Source organism: Agelaius tricolor, unplaced genomic scaffold (assembly GCF_023055355.1).
Source record: "Agelaius tricolor isolate 1412-34295 unplaced genomic scaffold, bAgeTri1.0.p SCAF_2, whole genome shotgun sequence".
NCBI lineage: Eukaryota > Metazoa > Chordata > Aves > Passeriformes > Icteridae > Agelaius > Agelaius tricolor.
In genome coordinates this window covers 81,711,430-81,734,992 of record NW_027269262.1, presented here as the reverse complement: position 1 = coordinate 81,734,992, position 23,563 = coordinate 81,711,430, and the positions used below count along the sequence as shown (strand labels likewise).

General features: G+C 33.5%; 1 protein-coding gene across 3 annotated transcripts in view; it reads right to left on the bottom strand.

The window, feature by feature from the left end:
• Positions 1-23,563, bottom strand: part of CSMD3 (CUB and Sushi multiple domains 3) — a 592,443-nt gene that overhangs the window by 174,611 nt on the left and 394,269 nt on the right. For all 3 annotated transcript variants that reach the window (XM_071421704.1, XM_071421705.1, XM_071421706.1), the window contains 3 exons: positions 23,213-23,339; positions 22,323-22,525; positions 4,860-5,051 (listed from right to left, as the gene is read on the bottom strand). In XM_071421704.1, the coding sequence (XP_071277805.1) occupies positions 4,860-5,051; positions 22,323-22,525; positions 23,213-23,339 (522 nt within the window). The remainder of the gene's footprint in view (positions 1-4,859; positions 5,052-22,322; positions 22,526-23,212; positions 23,340-23,563) is intronic.

The following is a 23,563-nucleotide window of genomic DNA, read 5'->3' as shown; positions in this document are numbered from 1 at the left end:
TCATTCAAAAACGACCTTTCATAAACCAATGTTGTCTGGGCCTGATCCTCTGGTTGTTCTGTATATGCTGTGTGATTGCACTCAAGAGGATTTGCACAGATAAAGATGATATGTAAAGGTGTAATTAAACCTTCTGGGAAATATACAGAATATTTCCTAATATCATGAGAAATACTGCTTCCAGCTCTGGGGCATCCAACACAAGAAAGACATCGACCCTTTGGAGAGAGTTCAGAGGAGGGATGATCAGGGAGATGGAAGACTTCTCCTACAAAAAGGACCTTAGAGTGTTGGGATTGCTCTGCCTGGAGAAGACAAGGCTCCAGGAGAATTTATGGTGCCTTCCAGTGCCTAAAGAGGGCCTACAAGAGAGCTGGAGGGGGATTTTTCACAAGGCCATTCAGTAGCAGGACAAGGGGGAAGTGTTTTAAACTTAAAGGGAGGTTAAGATCAGATTTTAGGAGCAAATTCTTTATTGGAAGGGTGGTGAGGCTTGGAGCAGGCTGTTCATGGAATTTTTGGATGCCTATCCCTGGAACTGTTCAAGATAAGGCTGGATGGAGTTTTGAGTAATTTGGTCTAATGGAAAGTGTCCCTGCCACAGCAGGAGGGTGGGAATTAGGCAGTCTAACCCAAACCACTCTGTGAATCTATGATTCTATTAATTAAACCACAGGTCATTTATGAATTCAAGTAGAATATTTAAGTAGATTAACATATCCACAGTCACAGTATATATGAGTATAGTCTTTCTACATATTACCTATCTGTTTACATTAAAAGGGAGTAACGAATAGCAAAATTAACTCAAAACAAAACAAAACACCAAAAATTTAGAATCTTCATTTACATTCTGGTATTTAAATTGGTGATGAATCCTAAAATCATCACTTTGTGTAAAAACAGAAGTGGAAACAACAGACACTAGGATGGCTTTAGGAACACAATAATATCACAAATTAATAGTACCAGCAAATGAATAAAATATATATTCCAGACCCAGCACCATTTGTTTTAATTTTTTTGACAACTGCCAAATACAATTTTTATCACAATAACATTTTCCCAGATGTTTCAGTTGATAGGTAAAGTTCCATTATCTACAAGGGAACAGATGGGAGAAAATTCATTTAGTGTGAAACATTTACTTATTTTTACAATAAAGATAATAATTGCAAATTTTCTATCCTCAAAAAATTAAAATTTTTATTATTTCTAATTAAAAGCATATGCCATTGAATGTTCCTTTGTCACAATTTTAGAATGAGCAAAATTAAATTATTATAAAACAATACATATTCATTAATTGTAAAATAGTTCAGTGTAACTTTCTGTAACCTTGTTGAAGTGAAAGGTCCTGTAAAAAAGGAACTGTGTGGTTGTATGGAATGTAAAGGTTGCTCATGAGCTGGAACTAATGTTCTTCAGTATAATCCTGTACATTCCTCTTTTTCATGTACTTTAATGGTTTAGGTTGCACTCTCTGCATATCCTAGGAATGAAAATGTGAAGAATACCAAAGAGGATATTTAGGTTATTCTCTGTAACCAGGCTTCACTGAAATGGCTGCTAAACTGCATGAGTCTGATGATATTTTTGAAGTATTCTGAATTGGCATATAATGATACAAGGAAGTTAAATGCTATGTCCTTGTTCCAGACTAAATTCTGCCAATGTCTGCATTCATGCTACTTTCCTGTGCTCTTGATTTAGTTTAGTTCCCTGTTAGTTCATTGATAGAATATTTTCATATGAGTAACTTCTTTCTTATATACCTATTCTTTCTTTACACACATCAGCAGTTACCTTTGCTGTTTACAGTGTTTCCATTTAATTCTTCCCAAGGTCTGTTGATAATCAAAAAGAGAATAAATGGAAAGTGCACTAAGCTAGACAGACAGACACAATATATTTTATTTCAAGTCATGCCATTAACAGCAGTAAAAGATAATAATAAAAAACATAATCTTCAACTTTGCAAAATATCTCCCAGATAAAATTTTCTTCCAATAGAATGGTTTCAGATTATTTTAATTGTCAGTTCACAAGATAGTGAGTTGAGAATGTTAACATAATCTAGTGAAAAATGTTATTAGATTATATTCCCTTTTCCAGTTTACTATCTTCTCTAAACTTAGCCACAGACTTCTCTCTCTGTGCATTTTAATTAAATTCTTATGTGTTTCAGAATCCATAATTTTCTGAATTTAATGTGTAGAAAATTATTATTGCCATAACCTTAATTTTAACTGAGGACAGACAAGCTCTGAAAACAAAGTTTAAAGAAAACCTTTTACAGTATTGGACATAAGAGGTGAGACTGAACAAATATAACATCTCACCTAGAAAGAAAGGCAAATGTCAAAACACTATGAAAAATATATAATTTTTATGTGTTATGCAGTAAAAACTAGAAGTAGGTTATGTGAACCTGTCTTTATAAACCTCTGTGTAGACACAGTGGTAAGCGAGCACTGAGCCTTACTGTCTCTGTGATGATCTCAGCATTCATTATTTCTATATAAGGAAATATAGGTTGGGGTGGTTTTTATTTACAATCTATTTATTTTCTCTAGGAGGCAACAAAATCTTATTCCACAGTTTTCTGGCTTTTATTTATTTATTTAATTACTTCTTAAGAAATGAAACAGAATGCATGGCTTCATTTACTTTTTCTGTCCTTAAAAAAAAACCCCAACATATTAAATAAAGAATCATTGCATTATTTGATTTTGAATGGAAAGTACCATTGGAATTAGGTGTTTACAATAAAACCTTTTTATAGATATAAATACGAAAAACAAGACCTTGCCTGAAACAAAACAGTAGAAACAAACAAAATCGAGCCACAAAGAAAAAAATATTGACCTTTGAACTTCTGAAGAAAGTCTGAAACCTTGGGAGATAGTTTATAGTTCCCCTATATGTATAGTTAACCTGAATCCTAAAATCTGTTTTTGCATACCAGATTTTTTAATGTAATCTCTGAGAAAAATAAGCAAATACAGTCACTTAAGATTCTGGTATATATGCAGGATTGGATCCAGAAAATCTTTGGAATAGAAAACATGGGGCTATTTTTTGCAGCACAGACACAAACCAAAGAACTGTCTTTTGGCAGAAACATGCTCTCAAATTTATAGCTTCTCAGAATACCTTTAGTATAGAAGAATTTTTAATTACTATCTTTCATTCAAATACATGAATCATTATTTAATTCTTTGTTATTTTCCCATTGCTAGTACCTTTGAAAGGAAGATGTTCTTAAAATTTTGCGAGGCAAGACTAAGGGAATTAAAAAAAACAAGGCACTCCCACAGGTAAGAATAATTAAAAAGTACATTTTCCTAGTTTTGAACATTAATAATTAAGAGGTTTGAAAAGAAACTTTGGTGTGTAAAGAACCAGTAAAATAGATCTAGAACATGGTACAACTGTACATCTTCAGAATTATTCTTGCCTCTTATTCTTTCATCAAAATTATGTTTGTTTTTTTCTAAAACGGATGAACGATGATGTTGAAGTTATGTGTGGGGTAAGTATTGCACAGTTTGGATTTACAGGGGTGGAAGGAACATTAATGAATATATTACAAGTTATGAGAAAAAAAATCAATGAACTTCAGGGTGTACTGAGCTACAACACAGTTTTGAAATCACTTAGCTCCAAGACAAGGTTTGCACACTCTAGTCTATTAGCAGTTCATATTCTCCAAGAATGTATCATTATAGGAAATCAATGGAGAATAACATCATGCTTGACATTTAGACAAATAAATCATCATAATAAGCATTCTTATTACATACCTACTCTGTGTAAAGTAGGTGTTTTGCATGAAGTGTGGAACTTACTAGTATTAATTAAATGGATGCTTGCAGCTAAAATCAAGTGTATGCATATTTAATATGTGCTACAGACAGAATGTCAGTTGAGCACCTACACCTACATTTAGACTATTTTGTAATATCATCAACTCACTATTGATAGTGATTAAAACTGCTAGTACTGCTTTATAATAGGGTAATTATTTTTCAGTTAAGATAAATATTTTAAAAACAGCAATAAGGCCAGCATGATAGAAAAATATTTTAACGTTACGGCCTAGAGCCCTAGAATTCCTTTTACTTGCTCACTTAGATATCTACAGATGGTCAGTTACCATTACTATATAATGCATATTTTCACATCTAAGAATTACAAGAGATGAGCAATAAAATGCTTCTTTACTGCAGTCTTCCAGAAAATAGTCTAGACAGTTCTTGTCTTCAAGCCCATAAACTCATGTGACACAGGAAGGCATAGTAAGGAGAGTAAGAGCAGAGAAAATAACACTTTAACACATTAAGTAGAATAGCCAAGACACCAAGTCAGTACTGTAGTGTTTGCAAACACCTGTCTGCAGATATGCATGAACAAGGTAGACAGTGTGCATACAGAGGATATGCAAATAGAATGCAGATTTTATTGGTAACACTAAGGTCAAGATAAGTTTATTAAATGAAAGAGAGTGTTTGAAAGCTTTACAGAGCTCCTTGCAGTTGTAATCTCTGGCGAATTCCTCCCTGCAATGTTTGTCCAAGAATACACTACCAAGCATAATAGTCACTGACATGACTGGTTTTCTCTGTCCCAGATCATCAAATTATAAATGAGATGGCCCTGAGAGGGAGAGCATGAGAACTATTATACTAACAACTACAGAGGAAAGGTTTTGGTTATGACTATCAGAGGTTGATGTTAAATAATTTTTAAGATGTGCAGTACATGTATTTTCTTTAAACAAGTTCCTAGAACAGTGTAATTCAGTACATAAAGGTTTCTATTTTTAGGAAAGCATTATTTAATTTTTTTCTGCATACCTATACAGACTGGTGGGTTTGGCTGCCAGAAGTACCGGTTTTCTACCTGAATGCAGGTTATTCTCTCATCTCCTTGGAGTTCATAGCCAGGGTCACACTGAAAAATGACAGTGTCTCCAGGTTCTCTTCCATCACCATTTCTAGTTCCATTCATGGGGACACCAGGATCACGACAGGCAGTTGCTACAGAACCTAGCAACACAGTGAAAAAAATATAAATACATTTTGGAAAAAAAAAAAATTCCATTTTGTTGCATTTTTCTAATCAGGCAGCTCTGCAAATTCAAAATTTCCTTAATCACTTAAAAAATGTTGAGAAATCATCCAACAATCTGCTGATTTTATACTATTATTTTTTTCTATCTCTTTTAGTTATTAGAAGTGCCTATTTTTTCTTTTAGTTATTTTTTAATTTTATGAAGCACTGCAGTATGCAAAAAGGTAAGGAAGAGATTTCCTATTACCCTGGACATTTAGTACTTTTAACTTAGAGCAATTTTTAATATGAATAAAATTAAAATCAGATTAAGGTATGCTTGCACACATCTTCAATTCTCCACAACTCTATAGTTCATAAGTGTATCTATGGTGTAACATTTAGCTGTGACTTTGGAAGAGAATTTTATTGATCATTCATATCTATACACTTGCACATGACCTATCTACAACACTAGCCTTTTGTAGTAATAATAAAGAAATCATTACAAAAAATACACATGGATTTAGTCTGAGACAATGTACAGCTATGTATAATACATCAGTAGGGATTGTTATTAAGATAAAATACAATCACAATAATTACAAAAAAGTATAAAAAATTTAAAGATATTTTCCTCTTGATCAACATAATAAAATATGCACTAAAACATGTACGCTTAAGCAAAAAGTAAGTACATCAATATTTATTTAAGTAAATATTATTTCCTACTAACATTATGAAACAGAAACATGTTGCATGTATTACAAATAAATACCAAATGTCAGACTTGCCTGTGGAACTAGTCCCACTGAGCTCAGCAACCTGTGTAACATAAACACAAAGTGGCAGTACTGAGATTTAATTCAGATGCCCTCTTTCTGGGAAGGTAATACCAGCAGACAGCAATGTATTCATCCAAAATGTGTCTGGGTTTTGGATTTACAATGTTTTTGAAGAGCAAATTTTGGTCTAAACTGTATTTCTCTTAAAAAAAACCAAACCCTCCAAGGATCTTCCTTTCTGAGATTCACTTACTAAAAATATAACTGGTGCTATACAGTTATAGTTGTATAAAAATTGGGATTTTTATTGGGGTTGTTTTTGAACATAGGAAGTATTGACTATAGGAAAAAAAATAGGAAAAAAATAGGCCCACAAATAAATTTTCACAAAAAAATAAAGCGTGAACAGAAGGGGAAAATTTTCCTTCTTAGTCCTCAAATATTAAATATATATTTCTTTTAAATGTTTCATAATAAATTAAAGATAGTTATTTTTGTATGTTTTCATGTAATTTTTTAAAACTTCTGTTTTAGACACTACCATGACTCCTCTTTGTATCTTTAAATATGTTGCTGGGTTTAAACTTAGAAAAATATAACTAAAATATTAAATTACTAAATTCACTGTGTTCTGCCCACTTTTATTATCTGCCTTGAATTTTACCATAAACAAGAAAAGAAGTTCTCTGCTTTATCTAAAACATGCTATTCCAGAAGACTGGGGGCTGATTCTTACTCAGAATTTGCAATCAGTCTGGAAGGGCTAAAGAGAGAATGTTGGCATGAAACTTGTTATTGCCTGTTCATCATATTGTTCATACTAGATTGCATCACGCTGTAAAAAATTGGATATGGCTGAAAAAGACATGAAGGGGCCAAATAGGAATTTCTGATACAATCTCTTTGGATATTTTAATCACTTACTAATATTTATGCAAATTACTTTCATAAGATGAGATCTGTGTCCCAAACTTATCACCTTACCCTTATTTGCCTTGTATAGCAGTCATCTTGCATGCTTGCACGCTTGCTCAACCCACCTCCTGGTCTTTTGGCTTTGTAGCCAAATTGACGAAGCATGGATTGGATAAGTGGAGTTTGAAATGGATGGAAAACAGGTTGGTGTGCCAGGTTCAAAGAGTGTCCATGATCCAAAACCTAGGCGGGAGCTGTTTAGCAGCAGTGTCCCTCAGGGGTGGTTGTTGACTTCAATATTCATTAAAGATGAGGACAATGAGACAAAGTTAGCTTTTGGCAAGCTTACAGACACTGGCTGATCAGTAGATACGCTCTAGTGCAGGGATGCCATTTAATGAGGTCTCAGTAGGCTGGAGAAAAAGGCTGAGACAAACTTCAGGAGGTTCTAAAAGGGAAATTCATCTGGGACAAATGAATCCCAAGAAAGAATTCACCAGAAAGCAGCTTTACGAAAAAGGAATAGAGAAGACAAAAGCCCTTCTAGGAAGCATGTGTGCAGCAAAAGAACAAAGACAGCAATCAGAAGATGCAAAAAGCAAAACTCCAGATGTATAAAGGAAAATACTGTTTCACTTCAAGTGTGCTCAAACTCTTTCTTTATTTGTTTTTTTTTACAGAGGGATTGTTATCTGTTTGACTGTTTTGTATGAACAGGCAATTGGAATAGAGGTCTTCAGAGGTACTTTCCAACTTCAACTATTCCATGAGTATTTTTAAACTTTGCAAATTCACAATAAATACACACAGATCTAATTTAAAACTAAACCCACTGCTTTAAGAGTGTTTTTTGCATTAGAACACTAGAAGGCAAAAGAGAGCTTCTCTGCTCCCACTATGTCATCATCTGAGTTTTAGAATTTTAAGTAGATGGTTTCTAGAAGTCTAATTCTCATTGTTTTCTGAGTTTGTTCAGCATTTTGAAAGGCTCTATTAAAAGTATGAAATCTGAAGGGTTTATGAACTGGTTTGACAGACCAGGTGAGCTTCTCAACAGGCTGATAAAAAATTTATTCTGAATGAACAGAATGTAAGAAAGGAAAAGAATGCAGCATGCCATTAAAAGTACTGAATATACTTTGATTTATCATCAATAAATAATCATTTCTTAGGCTAGATTTGCCTAAAATCTGTGGGAAATTTTGCTTCTCTCTTCTCTTTTAAGTGCTACCTAAAGGAAGAGAGAAAAAAACCTTCATAATAAAGCTACTACATGATATGTGATTTATTTATTCACGTAGTTGTACAACATTATCCTAAATATCATCATCAGGATAATAAAACAGTGATGAGTTCTTAGTGAAAGCACCCTGTAGAGCTATAAAGCTACTAACTTGGAGCACTTAGTACAATTTTTCACACAGACTTTGGAGATGTGGTAGGGTAAAAATAGGAAATAGCCTTAGCCTTATTCATACTGGACAATTCAAATATATATACAAGGTTTTGAAACACGTTTTTCTCTAAATGTTTAATTTTTATCTATATAAAAAACTACTTATTATTTATTTGAAAGCAAGAACTTTGTGTCTTTCGCCTCCATTTACACCTATACACCTACCTCTACGGAGCATTTTAACAACTGGAACTGAGAGATTTAGATACCAAATTTCAGCTGTTATTTTACTTTGATGGTAATTTTAAATGGTGGTAAATGTTTATGCATGTAAATTATGGTCGAATTTTATATATATATATATACACACACACACATATATATATATGAAATTCGACCATAATTTATGGTATGTATATGACTAAATACATACATATACATATATATATATATATATATATATATATATATATATATAAAGACACATACATATGCATATATATGCTGGTTTGTTTCCTTGATTTTCTTGCATGTCACCATACTTTGTCGTGGAAATAAGTGAGCATTACAGATTTCCTAAAAATGAGCATTTCCCTCCTTTTCTTTTTTTTTTTTTCCTCTCTAATTCATTTTAAAGGAGCATAAACGAAGAGAAGGTATCCAGAGTTCCACAACTACAGGGAGATTAGAACATAAATAAATTATTCCTTCATGGTATTTCTGAACACCACATATCTTTCTTTGTAAGCACATGTCTAAATCAACTTGCTTAATTAGGAGTAGGATTAATTTAATTTAATCTTGGCCGTGCAAAAGGTAGGCATCTTATTAATAAGCTTGTTCCCCAAATTCTCTCTACAATCAGTATCACTAGGGAGAAACTTTCACTTAAGATTGACACTTAATGTTCTCATCCACTGGAACAGAAGGAAATACTTTTTTTTTTTCAATGGAAACAGAAATGATGTATTAATAAATTATATTAAATGTATAGTCTCTATTTTAATATTAAATCTGTTGGTAAATTCCATTTTTACTTGCTTATTGTCATATATTTACCTCAAAGAGGAGGTGGATTTTTTTTTAATAAATAAATTTGTCAGAAGAAGAATCCTCAAACACATAAATATCTTTTTTTTGAGGGAAAAATTAAAAAATAGCTATGCAAGAAGGAGACTGGAGAAAGAATATCTCGATACTGTTTGCAATTATAGGAGTAATGCATTTCTGGAGAGTTAACATATATTCCCCATATATTCAGACTGAATTTCTTAATCACAGCTTTCTGCCATGTCTGCTGTAGCTGTAAGGGTTTTTTCATGTGCCTGACTCTAGCCCATCATTACTACTGTTAAAAGCTGTCTATGTTTACAGGTTTTTTATTTCAGAGAGGCTATCTGTGTGTTCTTCCCTCTGTTCCCAACTCTTTTTGACTCTTTAATCTGTTTATTTTTTTAATATTTCTTTTCATTACTTATCTTCAGCCTAATTTTTTCTCTCTTTAATGTGTCAATATTGTTTATGAACTGTATATTCCAGTACAAAAAGTGGGATTTTTTTCCTGTAATATATTCAGGGACCTCAATCACTGAAGTGATCACATCATTCCCCATGAAAATTTGTGGAGTAAGCAAAAATTCTGGGAATAATGCCTTTATATATGCCTGATTACCTGCAATGCAAGCTTGAGAGCTTTCTGCAAAGTAAAGAATGGTCTATCACAGTTCCTCATAAGTTCATGTATAAGCGCTAAAGTTCTTTGTGATGTATTAGAGTTGATAAATTAAGAAAAGAATACCTCATGTTTTATTCTATTACAGTAATTGGAAACTCAGAGTAGGAAATATTGTCTTGAATAACTAGCAAGCTGTGATTTGTGAATGTAATCCATTAAATTCCTATAAAAACATTTTTTATGGGAAATGGACAAAACTCAGATATGTCTATTACCTAATATATGCAGCATAACAGGTGAAAGAGTGACTCTGTGTGTAGCACAAACCTGTGAGTGATCATCTGAGAGCTTTTTTTCTCTAATGAAGAGAGAAAAATGCAGAAACCTATTTTATTTTTTCTCTTAGCACTGCTAGTTCAGAGTAATCACATGCAATCAGTCAAACAATTTGGGCTAGAGAAAGAATTAAGTGACAATTCTTGATCACAAATTCCAGGATGGAGATGAATGCAGCTCATGCTCAAACTGTTCAGTGGGTGAGAGATTAGTGAACATATTAGATACACAGAGCTTGCGTGTCTCTCTACATGGTCAGAGTGACAGAAAGTGTTTCAACACAATTATTACACACTTCTGAGCTGAGTATGTTTGTAAAATAAAACTCCAGATTGTGTTTTGGTTTGCAGTGGGGCATGATTTTGGAGCAGATGAGTTGTTTTCATTCGGATGATGCTAAATTTGAAGACACACTACTGAACTACGCTAGAACGACTCTGAATTAAGAATATCTCTAAACAGTGTTGCCAGCAGTGGCTCATTACCAGCTGTTTCAATCAATGCATCAGCTCCTCTTAGTTCCTCTGTGTGATATGCTAACACAGAAATAACTGAAGGACCCACAAGTGAGACTTAATACCTCAGATAGCCATATAACCATATTTTCTAATTTAGACTTTGAATATGAGATCACCAATCCTCCAGAAAACAAATGCCATTGCACAGGCAGAAGTATTTACTCTGGAAAGTTGTTTATCTTACACAGTTCCTGCTAGGTGACTTGAATAAAGTGGGGCAGAATCTTGTCTAGAATCTTGGCAGCCAAGCCATGCAAAAAATTAATTTCCCTTCCACCCAAAACTTGTTTGAATTTTTCCTAAGAGCATTCATATAAACAGATTCTTATGTTTTGAGCAGTAGAGATGAGGGAGATGATCCTAAATCATCTCTTTATGAGCTGTACAATACTGTGCAAATGCTCCTACAGAGCCACAGAAACCATTAAACCAGCATTCAATCATACCTAGAAAAGATGTAAACACAGATCTTTCTACAAGTGTCCTTTATGTGGGGAATAAAAAAGTTTTGATACATCTTTTCAATAATAAGGAAAAAATATATTTAACCCATAAATCAGATCATTAAATATTCTAAATTGATTATTCCTTCTTCAAAAGCCATAAGTTACTACCAGGTTCAAAAAGTTTCTGATAGTTGATAGCCCAGGCAATTTAACAGGTGACTGAAAAGGAAAGCTCTAATTTCATGGAGGAAAGATACCTTGAAACATAGCATTAAAAGTTGGACAAGGTTGTAAGAGACTCCCCTGATGCTGGAAACAATATAATAAATGTCTTGAGATTTCTTGATGTTCACAGTGATTTCTAAATTTGATGTCATAATGCATGCCAAGTCAAATATAATTAAAGAGTCTGAATCACAAAACTGAAGAAATAAGGAAAAAAAATTTTTTTTTTTTTTTTTTTTTTTTTTTTTTTTTTTTTTTTTCCTCCTTTATTTTTTTTCTTTCCCCAGAGCCCACAGTCATGTCAGCAGCTTCAAGCCTTCCAAATTTCAGGGCCATCATAACACAAATCATGTTTAAAATATTATTATAAACTTATTTAAACCAACTCTTCCAAACTCCTATCACTTTAAATAAAGGCTTTCTAGTATTGCTGGTCTATCAAACACGCATGAGCCTGAACCAAACCTGACTGCACCTTCAAAATTCAAGCTGTCTCAGGACCCACATAATACCTTTACCCAAATGGACACTGCAGTCTCCCTGAATCTCCAAAGCTGCTTGAGAACCAGGTAAGCCTGGTATTTGCTATTTTAAATCCAACCTTCTATATAAACTTTCCTGAAAAAGAAAGAACAAATTACCTAAAGCATTTCCATGGTCTTCTACCAACAGAAGCACTGCTGACAGCATTTCTTTAATCTATTTTTAACTCCCCTTTCTGCTGTAGATCTAACAGATATTTAGAAGCATGGTCATTGTAATTCTTAAGTAAATTCTAACCACAGACTCCATTTGTTGATTTTGCATAACTTCATGGATTCTATCTAAGTTTGTCAGTTATTGTTTGAAGATTAAAATGGGAAAATATTAGGAATAAATCAAAGAATCAGAATTTCATTTTGGACAGCACATCCCTTCAATGAAGAAGTATATATTGCATAACCAGGTTTTCTAGGTTGTATAGGCAGGTCTCTGTGCTAAGGAAACTTGCCCATCCAACCATCCTGGACTAACTCTGGCAGTCACACTTGCACAACCACAGCTTGGGCTAAGGCTCCTTCATAGCCACACACCCCACACTCACGCTCAGAACAAGTTTCCTCACCAGTTTGACCCCATCTCAGACTCAGAACAAGTTTCCTCACCAGTTTGACCCCATCTCAGACATCAACTCAACTTGTTTTAAAACTCTTGTTTACACTTTAACCTGGTAGAGTCTCTTTTTTGGGGGGTGGGTGGGGATGGTAAATGGGGGGAAAAGGCAACAGCAGACATAAAGATTTTTCTTAAGGGTCTTTATCTGATTTTACTATCAGATAGGATTAGAGATAGGTTATCAGAAAGGACAGGTTATGGATTGTACTACTAGATTTATCTCCCTAAGAACTACATTGTAGTTCTTAGGGAGATAAATTACATTGGTTTAATGAGATAATTTTACTTTTTCTTATTGTTTTTGTTTTGTCAATTATTTGAGTTGTTAAAACCATCCAAAGCACTACACTTCTCTAAGCATGTCTAATTGGAAACCTTAAGAGTTATTTTATCTCCAGTTCATAAGTAATAATCTTTTTTTCCAAAAATATGAACTCTCCAGTTTGGATGAGGTATTATTTCTTAAGTATTTGCTCAGAGCTTTGGCAATGAGTATGAAACTCAGGCCCAAATAAATAAATTGACATATGGCTTCAGATAATTTCTGAAACTCAATAGAAAATGGATACTGTGACAATATCTAATCATGCTGGCAATGCATTCCAGCTGGAAAGGAGGGTTTTGAAAAATCTTAATTTCATTTAGATTGCATGTTTAGGGCTTGGAGTTTTTTGGAATGTTTTGGTTCTTTTAAGATTTTTATACTATATCAGACCACATACTCCTTTATGTATACATGTGAACACAGTGAGATAGAAATAGCTAAATAGCTTCTCAAAAAGAAGAAATTATGAGAACCTTGAACTACACACAAGGGCTGCTCATGCAGTGAAAAATCTTACTAATGGTAATTCAGTTCTTAATAACATTTCTATCAAAAAGATTATTCAGATGATTTGAGGCAAAATGTGTGAGTTTCATTTGGTGGTCTGCAGAATAGTGCGCAACCTGCTTTGTTGCAACTGTTAAGGATATGGTTGTACAACAGAGAACAGCACTTCTGGTTTGCCTTGTCCTTTAATTGAAATCTTCTGAAGAGAGGGGGAGATTGTTCCTATGTTAAAAGTTAATTTTTTTTATTTTGCCTTTTAGTTTCATAAATTGTATACTTGCATTATAGATTTATAGTTTCAAAACACCAAGAATATTTTGATAGTTCCTAAAGATATGGCCAAATCTTTAATCTGTCTGAATTTTTTACTTTTGTCAAAATTTTCCAATAATTCTTTTTATTTGTTTGCTTGGTTGGGTTGGGGGGGTGGGGAGGATGTACTATAATTGATAAGTTTGACATTGATGCAGAATTTGCCTCATCATTTGGTAACATTCTGTCCATACACTTGAATGTAATTACCCTGTTCTTTGCAAAGGCAATAATTTTTTCTGTTGAAGGAAGTATTATACTATAGTCACTTGAAAAATTTAAAGAACACTGTCAAAGAATGACTTCTGTTTTCTTTAGCATTATACACATCACATTTTATCAAAACAACAATGGAATATTAATAAGAATAAAGACTCTATATTTATATACTTAGCAAGATTTTAAAATTCATCTCTGCAATTGAATTGTATCTCAGACTGCATGTCTGAATATGTCCAGCTTGTAATTGAAGACATCAGCCCACAAATAATTTTTTCCACATTCATACACATAGGACCGAAAGACAAGCAAGATCAGCCAAGAGTCTTTTCTCTATCTGTCAATTATGAGATCAGGCAGATTACTAGAATGCTGTTAAGAAAAAATATAATTTCCCTGACAAAAAAAATAGCAGCAAAAATCTCTCTCTTTTATATTACTATGTTACAAAATGGGTATCCCTGGGCAGACATGGGGTAAGAGGGAAAGAAAGAACAGACAATAAGCTGACAAACTTGAAGTCAACTCCATTGTAGTGGGGTGTTTGTGCTACACTGATGGTTGAGCTTCATGATCTTAGAAGTCCTTTCCAACATTAATGATTTATTTATATATATATATATATGTATATATGTATACATACACATTTCTGTGATGTTCGGTTAATTACAAGCTTGGAATAAAACCTCCAAAACACTTTCCTTTCCTTTGGTATGGATTGTATACAATAGAATATGCACTTCTCTTATACTCATTGACTTAAAAAGGAGAGAAGGTCAAATGAGAAGAGATTAAGACCTTGGAGAAACAAAAGATAAGTCTCAAAATAGTTGTCCCTCCTGTACATTTGTGAACTCTACTGTAATCTGAATGTAGAAAAAAGGTAAGAGTCCTGAAGATGTACCTGTATTTGCAGGAAAGATCCCATCACATGCATGCATGTGCATGTATCTATAAAGGATGGCACACGAATGATAAACAAAGGAAACTAATGATACTGAAAATGATGAACAGAACATCTATCTCCAAAGTAACATTAACTAGAATGAATGAAAACCAAAATTGCTCAGTGACGACAGAGAGCAGAATAACTATGGCATCCAATTTATCTCCCATTGGAAAATGGCTTCCCCAGTCATGTGGTTGAATATCAATTCCACAGTTTTCTTCTGTCTTTTATATCAAATACTTAGCAAGATACCATTTTGGAGAATTCTGCAAAAACAGCTCAATATACTGTTCTCCTAGGTACAGAACTTATTGCAAGAAAATGAACTCCACGTACATTTAAAGATGTGTAACCAGTCACCTGTGCGCGGTTTCGTACATATAAATCACATAAGCCTCAAATGATGGATTCATCAGTCCCCCAGTATTTTGCTTGATGTTCTATGTAAGATTGCAAATATGGACTGATGAGTAATCAATCTAGCATATGAATGCAGAGACTAATTGTCATGGTGAATTCTTCAAAAGACAAGGGGTCTGGGTTATGTTGCTTTGTATGCAGAAGACAAAACATGATAAGTCTTGGTCCCATGCAGTTTTGTCCACTTATTGGTAACAAAAGAAATACAAAGGAAGGAAAGCTTAATTGAGATTATACTCCTTATCCAATCAATGGAGTCACATAATTTTGGCCCCAAAGAGGCAAACTATATTATAAGCACAGGTTATTTGATCACCAATTGATCACCAGTCTTCCTCATATCCTCATTCTATGATTTGATACTTTGACTAAAATCATACACTTGTGTATGTGAATATACACCAAATTGTAACGCTTTTCTATTGGTGTCACACCTAAATATTAGGAAATTACCTGGTACACAAAATAGCATAACCTGCATACTTTTGACAAATTTTTAGTGACTAATACGAAAGAGAAAATACAATACATGGTATTAATTAAATCTTCAAAGTGTCTTAGTTGAAATAATTTCAAGGATTTGTATTATTACATAAATATTTTGATACCTGGTGCTCTATTTTGTTCAATAGTTGACTTAGATTTCAATGAAAGATATTGAATTAACCAAAGGAAAAAAATATAAGGAAGGTAGAGAACCTTTTCTGAAACAGAAAAGTAATTTTATTTATAATATTAAGAACCACACAAGAATAGTTTTGCACTTCCAAATTTACTTTGCTGTATACACAATTACAACTATTTGTAATGGACTTCTTCTGCAATTAAAATAACCCATTGGAACTGAAAATTTTATCCAGAAACTTAAAGCAGAGTGTTCAATTTTATTACTCTTTTACAGAAAACATAGCATCAGATTTTTCAGATTTAAAGAATAGCTTTTCTACATATAAAATTAAAATACGAAATTAAAATATTAGTCTGAGACACACAACATTTGAAATTTGGAACCCTATCAGCTTGATCTCTCTGAAATGCCATGTCACAAGTCAGACAAAGTCAACTTTACGTATGTAAATTTAGGACAGGTGAGTAGACTTTCTGTTCATACAAGTCAAAAGAGTTTGGACAAACTATACTGTGTGGGGTTTAAAAATCAGGAATTTCAATCTCAAATATAATTAAAAGATGTTACTTTTATGGCGACATGGTGGAGAGAAGGATTTGTTTATTTATAATGTTAAAAATACTTGTAATTATAAGTCACCAATTTCTTTTGATATTTCCTTTCAGCTTTCACTTATTAATACTATAACTCCAGGTCTCTCTAGCTACAAGTCATTACCAAGGCATTTTACATGGAAGCATTAACTCATACTATTTGCCTGCATAAAATGCACATACCATCTATGATACTGAAGTGAGAGATGACAGCTACTAAGTTATTGCAAACTTAAAAACTTGTGATAGGAATTAAATCTTTGTCATTGAAAGACATAAATGGTCACTCCTTTTACTAATATCTGTTTCTTAAAAGAAAGGTAACAGCCAATCGAAGGAAACAAATCTATTAAATGGTTTCTTTCTTTTTAAGCCTCTTGATGCTAAAAACAAAGCAAACCCACCCCCAAAATCAAACAAAAAAAGTCCCCAAACTAAACAAGAAAACACACACCAATACCACCTCCTACAAACCTAAAACAAATCCACTGAGCTAAATTTACAAGTGTGGACATCCACAGATATTTCCGATAGGAAAGCAGTGCTCCTGAAATCCATAAATCCAAAGGATTCTGCTCAAAGTTGAAAGATATCAGCAAACCAGAGTGTGAAAATATTTTAGATTAAAATTTTTAGATTAATTTTTAGATTAAAATTTTTAGATTAATATTTCTTTCTGCTATGGAGCAGACACAAGGAAAAATAAACCCTATGTTAGTGACTTCAGAAAAATGAAAAAGTTATATCAGGAAATGATCCCTATACCAGCAGTGGTAGGAAACAGCATTCTGAGAAAGAAACCTGTAAAATTCCCTATATGCATGTGCAAATCACCTTCAGGGTAAATATATCAGAAGTAGAGATCTTTGTTACTGGAAAACTGAAAAAAAGAAAAAAAAATAGAAATACAGGAAGGTGTTCATCATCAAAAGAATCTTCCTAAATATGAATGTGGCTAATAGGTCTGTCTTTGAACAAAAGAAATCCCACCAAAAAACAACAAAACAATGAAAACAACCAAAAACAATAAAAGAAAAAATAAATAAAAGAAAAAAATTGAACACAAAACATTCAGAAGACATTGTGGTTATAAATCATATATATAGAAAGTTGACTTGCAAGCATTTAATCATCACAGTAATCAATGTAAGCAATATGATGCATTATAATTCTAGACTGGAAATTAATATTGTCAGACTTAGCCATGCAAGCAGGTATCTGCCTCAAGGGTTCTAGGCTTTTTCTATAGTATATAGAGGCAAGTAATTCCAAAGGGCTATTCATCCAGTCTTAAAATAAGGAGGAACAGCTAGCTGCAGTTCAACAGTAAATCCAAGCATTTTAAGGCATATCCTGTCATATAAGAGATACTGCTAGAGCATCTATTTACAAAATCCTCCTAAAACTCAAAAAATATTTACAGTTTAGTTCTGCAGTGACTGACTTATAATGCTCAAAAAATGCTCTATCCTGTGTGATGCTTAATTAGTCAGAAATGTGTCTGCACTCTGAGATCTGAGCAGAATGTATTCTGTAATGCTGAGTGATTCAGTAGTGCAGCTATTAGTGGGAAATAATGGCATACTAAAGATGAATACAGATCCTTCCTTTCTGCATGAAAGCTAAATGGCACCTGAAATGTTAAAGTTAGCAGAGAGAAAACTTTCCTGTAATACCAGAATCAAAGGCCATTGAAATCTGTGGAAAGGATCTGATTAACTTCATTGGGATCTGATTTAATATTACACACTTCAGACATATTAAAGTGATTAAAAATATTATTTTAAACATGCACACAATTTTTATCAGCAAATGTTTTACATTTTAGTGTTCTTACTCAACTACTTTCAGTTCTCTTTCTTTTTTCACAGGTACTACTTTCATCTTGGTAAAATGAAGTGATATCAACTGATGAAAATGTTTCACTGTGCCTAATATTTTGCTCTGACCCTGAGAAATACAGCTCATGTCTCTGGCAAATACATGATTGCTCCCTTCACTTTCTCCTTCACTTGTCTTGAAGGTTAATTTTCTATTTTGTGCAGAAATTACAGTTCAAAAAAAAAATTACTGCTGATTTTATTGGTGTTTTTCCAATATGTACTGGGCTCCCCATGCTCTGTCTCTGTCAGCTGAGAGAAAATATACTGTAACAGGTATTTCCTGTTTGCATATTGCTTCTGGCCTGTTGTCAACTTTTCACACTTCTTTAAGGTTAGACCTCTGGCATCTGTTCTATAGCTACATAGGCATTCACATGCCATTTAGACATGTTCCAAAATCCTCATATTTTTGTCTTACTGTTGAATCACCAGAGGTTCTTATTTTCCTTTTACAGATATATACAAAGTTTTTGAAATATTCTGCTTTATTATACATCTTTTGCTACTTTGATTTTCAGGATTTGTGGGCTCTGCTTTCTATCATGTTACTTCATTGAAGTCTCAAAGAAGACTGCAGAAACTGAAAAGCTGTAATGTTTAATTAAGAGATACTGTTGTGGTCATTTGCAGAGGTCCAATACGAAAATGAAAGACATAAAGACACACAAAATTCTGCTATGCCTAGTGATGACATGAAGTGATTAATTTCTTTGTTTACATTAGATGTGTAAAAGAAGCTGTATACTTTCACTAGCCCTAGATAACTGGTGGAAAATAGAGAAGAACAATCAGGCTGAGTTCCCTTATTTCATCTGAAATTCACCATTTTTATTTCTTCCTCTGAGAGTTATGCACAATTTTGTTAAATTTAAAAATTTATACTTGTCAACCATAAAAAAAATCTCCAGTATTCCTTATTTCAGCATAAAATAAATAATTTCTTACCCCTCTACTCTGAGCTTGTGAGACCCCAGCTGGAGTATTGCATCCAGCTTCGTGGTCCCCAGCACAGAAAGGACATGAGCCTATTGGAGTGAGTCCAGAGGAGGCCACCAAGATGATTAGAGAGTTAAGACACCTCCCCTGTGAGGAAAGGCTGAGAGAATTGGGATTGCTCTGTCGGGAAAAGAGAAGGTTGCAGGGAGTCCTAGTTGTGGACTTCCAGTACAACTGTCATGAAGGAAGCCTACATGAAACACAGAGAGAGACTTTTTACCAGGGCATGGAGTGGCAGGACAAGGGTCAAACTGAAACAGAGTAGGTCTACATTACATATTAGGAAGAATTTCTTTACTATGAGCATGGTGAGGCACTGGAACAGGCTGCCCAGAGAAGTTGGGGGTGACCCACAACTGGCAGCGTTCACCAGGCCAGGCTGGATGGAGCTCAGAGAAACCTGCTCTGGGGAAAGGTGTCCCTGCCCATGGCAAGAGGCTTGGAGGGTTGGAACTGGATGGTCTTTAAGGTCCCTTCCAACCCAGACCATTCAATGATTCTGTGATTATTTTCTTACAGAAAGAGATTATGAATGTTTAACCCATCAAAATAGGTCTACTATTGCAGATACAAACAACCTTTTGGGGTTTAGTTCCTCCACAAAAAGGCAAGCTAACAAAAAGAAAAAAAATAGACTAATTGACATAATGGGCAAGAAAAATCTCATTGTGAAACTTTTTCCCTTTGGATCCTCTAAATTTTAAAAAATTAATAACAATTTCCAGGACTTTTAAAGGATTGCTTTGGGCAGCCCTAGAAAGAAACAATTCTAATATTACCTGCTGTAATACATAATACTAATTAAATATAACTTTCTTTCTACTTTTTATATAACATTTCATCTTTAGGTTTTTCCATCCACCCTTTAATTTGGTGAAAGATGCTATCTCACCTGCCTTTTGTATCTCCAGACAAAAATTATTTTTCTGATTATATTGGATGGCTTATAGAGGAGTCAAATATAAATTATACCACATTATCAGTGGTGATAATTTTTGCTCATTAAATGACAGATGCAAAATTGTGTAAGAACCATTGATAAAATGAAATAAAAAACTGTAAGGAGCTAATAGGAAGGCTTAACCCATTTTTGGAAACACATTTTTCTTTGAAGGGTAAGAACATAATAGAGAAGAAAATAAAGCATTCAAAGTCTTAAATGAGTTTGAACATAAAATATCTGTTGTCATTGAATAACATTCCTCTTGAGGTAAAAGGGCCAATAATCCAGTTAAATAGTCTTACGTCATGAAATAGCAAGAGGAAAGTAAAAGCAGATACCTCCCTTGTGTGAGCTTTCTGTTGGTTAATTACAGTGTAGCTAGAGTATAAAGACACCATCTGTTTTACTCAGACAATATTATATACTCAAAGAAAGTACATGAATACTTGGAACAAAGTTGCAAAGAATTGTCCTTCTCTTTCCTCCATCTCCTCAAATATTTTTCTTTATTGGTTAGTGAGATAATATGTCCATAGAGCAATAGTGTTATTCAGGTTGTGTAGCTATTTGCACGTTACTTTAAAATCTTTACTTAGGGGAAAAAACAAAACAAAACAAAAAACCTCTGTTATTCTACTGAGAATATACACCCAAACCGTGCCACATCAACAGTTTGAGAAGGATCACTTTGATTTTGAGAATCTGGATTAAAGACAAAGAGAAATGCTGAGGCAATAAAACTTCACGGTTTCTTTAGTGTCATTAGAACTCAACAGACTGCAACAGCATGGAGAAACAAATAAAAAGCCTATCAGATAAATTTCTAAACCTTCTTTTCACATAAATCAATGCAACTTGCATCAGGAGCTGTTTTATAACTTTACTCCCATGTACTATCCATTTTTCCTTGTAACTTCATTATTATTCTGCATCAATCTATTTTTCCACTCAGCTTTAATGACTGCCTAAATAAATCCCGTGCATAATGCTCTCCCTCTCTGGCTTCAACATTAAATATAAAAGCATGTCTGAGAACAGAAACACACATGTGAGAATCTCTCAAACAGGGTCTGGAAGAGGGGAGGGTAGTAAAATGGCAAAAATACCTTGGAGCTAAAGGATTAAAACCTCTATTCACAGCTTCAAAAATAAGCTGATGGAGCAGAAGCACGCTGTCACTACAAATAAAATATCTTTCACTTTGTACTCTCATTTACATAATTCATTCTTCCTTTAAATTACTGTATGCACATACATGTATTTGTCATACACATTTTGAAAGAATAAGAGTAGGGCTAATACAAGGGCTAATACAACTATCAAGCACAGGAAGCACAATGAGGTAAACAGTGTTAACATTGAGTCTCTGTGTCAACCCATGTTAGAAATGTTGCTACCACTACACAAAATTATATTAGACTAGTCTTTGCTAATCTTGAAAAAATATATATAAATTTCACTGACCCGAGGAAAAAGAAGGTCAAAATGGACCTGGCTCAATGATTTCTTCTGTTTCAGCAATAAAATGTCTAAAGGGATTTAATAACAGTTAGGCAACTGCTTAGATTTGTCATCCTGCTGCCTGTAATAAGATGATATAGCACTAGAAGGCAAAAGGGAGAAGGACATTGCTGTTCCTGTGGAGCTCTTTCCTGTTTCATCCCATACAATCACAAAAGAAATGAAAACTCACCACAGATATCTCTGAAAGCAGAAACTCTTACTGATTAGAAAAGGATGAAGATTTTAACATGCCTACTTGACCTCCTTTGTGAAAAACACTAATAATAGTTATAAGCATTCTTGCACTGCGCCAGCTGCCCTTGAAAACCAACACTAGCAAAGAACATGAGATTTTATTTTTGTTTGTTTCTTTCTTTAAGATAAAAATATAGCTTTACAACAAATCTTCAAGTCTATGCCAATTCTTTCCCTTAAAACATCAGAAATGTAGTCACTGATTTCAAGTGTTTCGAGCATGATAATTATCTGTGAGTGAATTCATCTTATAATAAATTAAAAATTAAATTAATCAACTTACTTGAAAACTGTATGGCAAATCCAGATTTACTGATATAAAAATCTGTGTCAAACTGGATAGTTACTATGTTGAGTGTACTGTGAATGCCTTCAGGAATAAGGGAGCCACTAATTTCTTTGAGCAACATCTCATTCTCAGGCGGACCATCCCAAACTCGAAGAATGTCATGGGACGCCTCAGTATCAAAAGCAAGAAATTGGAGGCTGAAAAAACATAATGATTTTATTGTCAGCTTTAATATTACTCAAAAATATAACTTTAACAACAAAACTAAACAAGCAACAGAAAAACAACAAATAAAATTTAACTCCGAAGGGCAATTTTTATAATGTTTCACACATTTATCTTTGAATGCATGACAGCCCAATACAAAAATAAATTTGAAAGAAAAATAAAACTTAGAATATTTGAATTTGTCCACCATAAAGATATTACTTTAGCCATTCAAATAATCTATAAGTATCTACACAATCTTTTCAGAAGAGAGTTTTAGTTTCAGTTTTTCTAAAACAGTATTATATATCACATTCCCATCAAAACTAATTAACTAAAAAGAGCTATGAAAATGCAGGTTGTGTTGTTTTGTTGTTTTGTGGGTTTTTTTTAATGTAGTCTTTCACTAAAGAGTTCTTCTGCCTCCTGCATTTCACAAAATTATAACCAATTTTAAAGCTCAGTCTTTGGATAATGCTTATTAAAAATTAACAGTTTCAACCCAAACCTAAAATGCCAAAACCTGTGATCTGCATCTTAAGTTTTTCACCCATAATCCCTTTTTTTTCCTTCACTCTAGAGAGTGATTTGGTTATTATGGCTCTAAGATTTGATTATAGTGAAGAAAAAAACCCAAAAAACCCACAAGTCTAAATTTTAGGATTCATTTTCAGTACCTGACAATATTTCCTGGGTCTACTTCAATCACCCACATGCAGCGCAGATTGTTGTCATAGGGAAAAGGATAGCCAGGAGACAAGATTCTTCCTGATGACTCTCCTTTAAACCGTCCTCCACATTCAGCTAATAAAAAGCATTATGGAATGATCTTAAAGCTAATCATCTGAGCAATCAATTTATACATTTACTCTTTTGTTGAACAGGTTACACAATTAAATTGGCCATATGCCATAATATTAAAAAACAACATATAAACATTTCACCCCTTGCTTCACCTACTTACCAATCCAAATTTCCTCTAAATAAAGATGAAAAAGAAAGCTACAATAATATTTAACTCTTGTCTT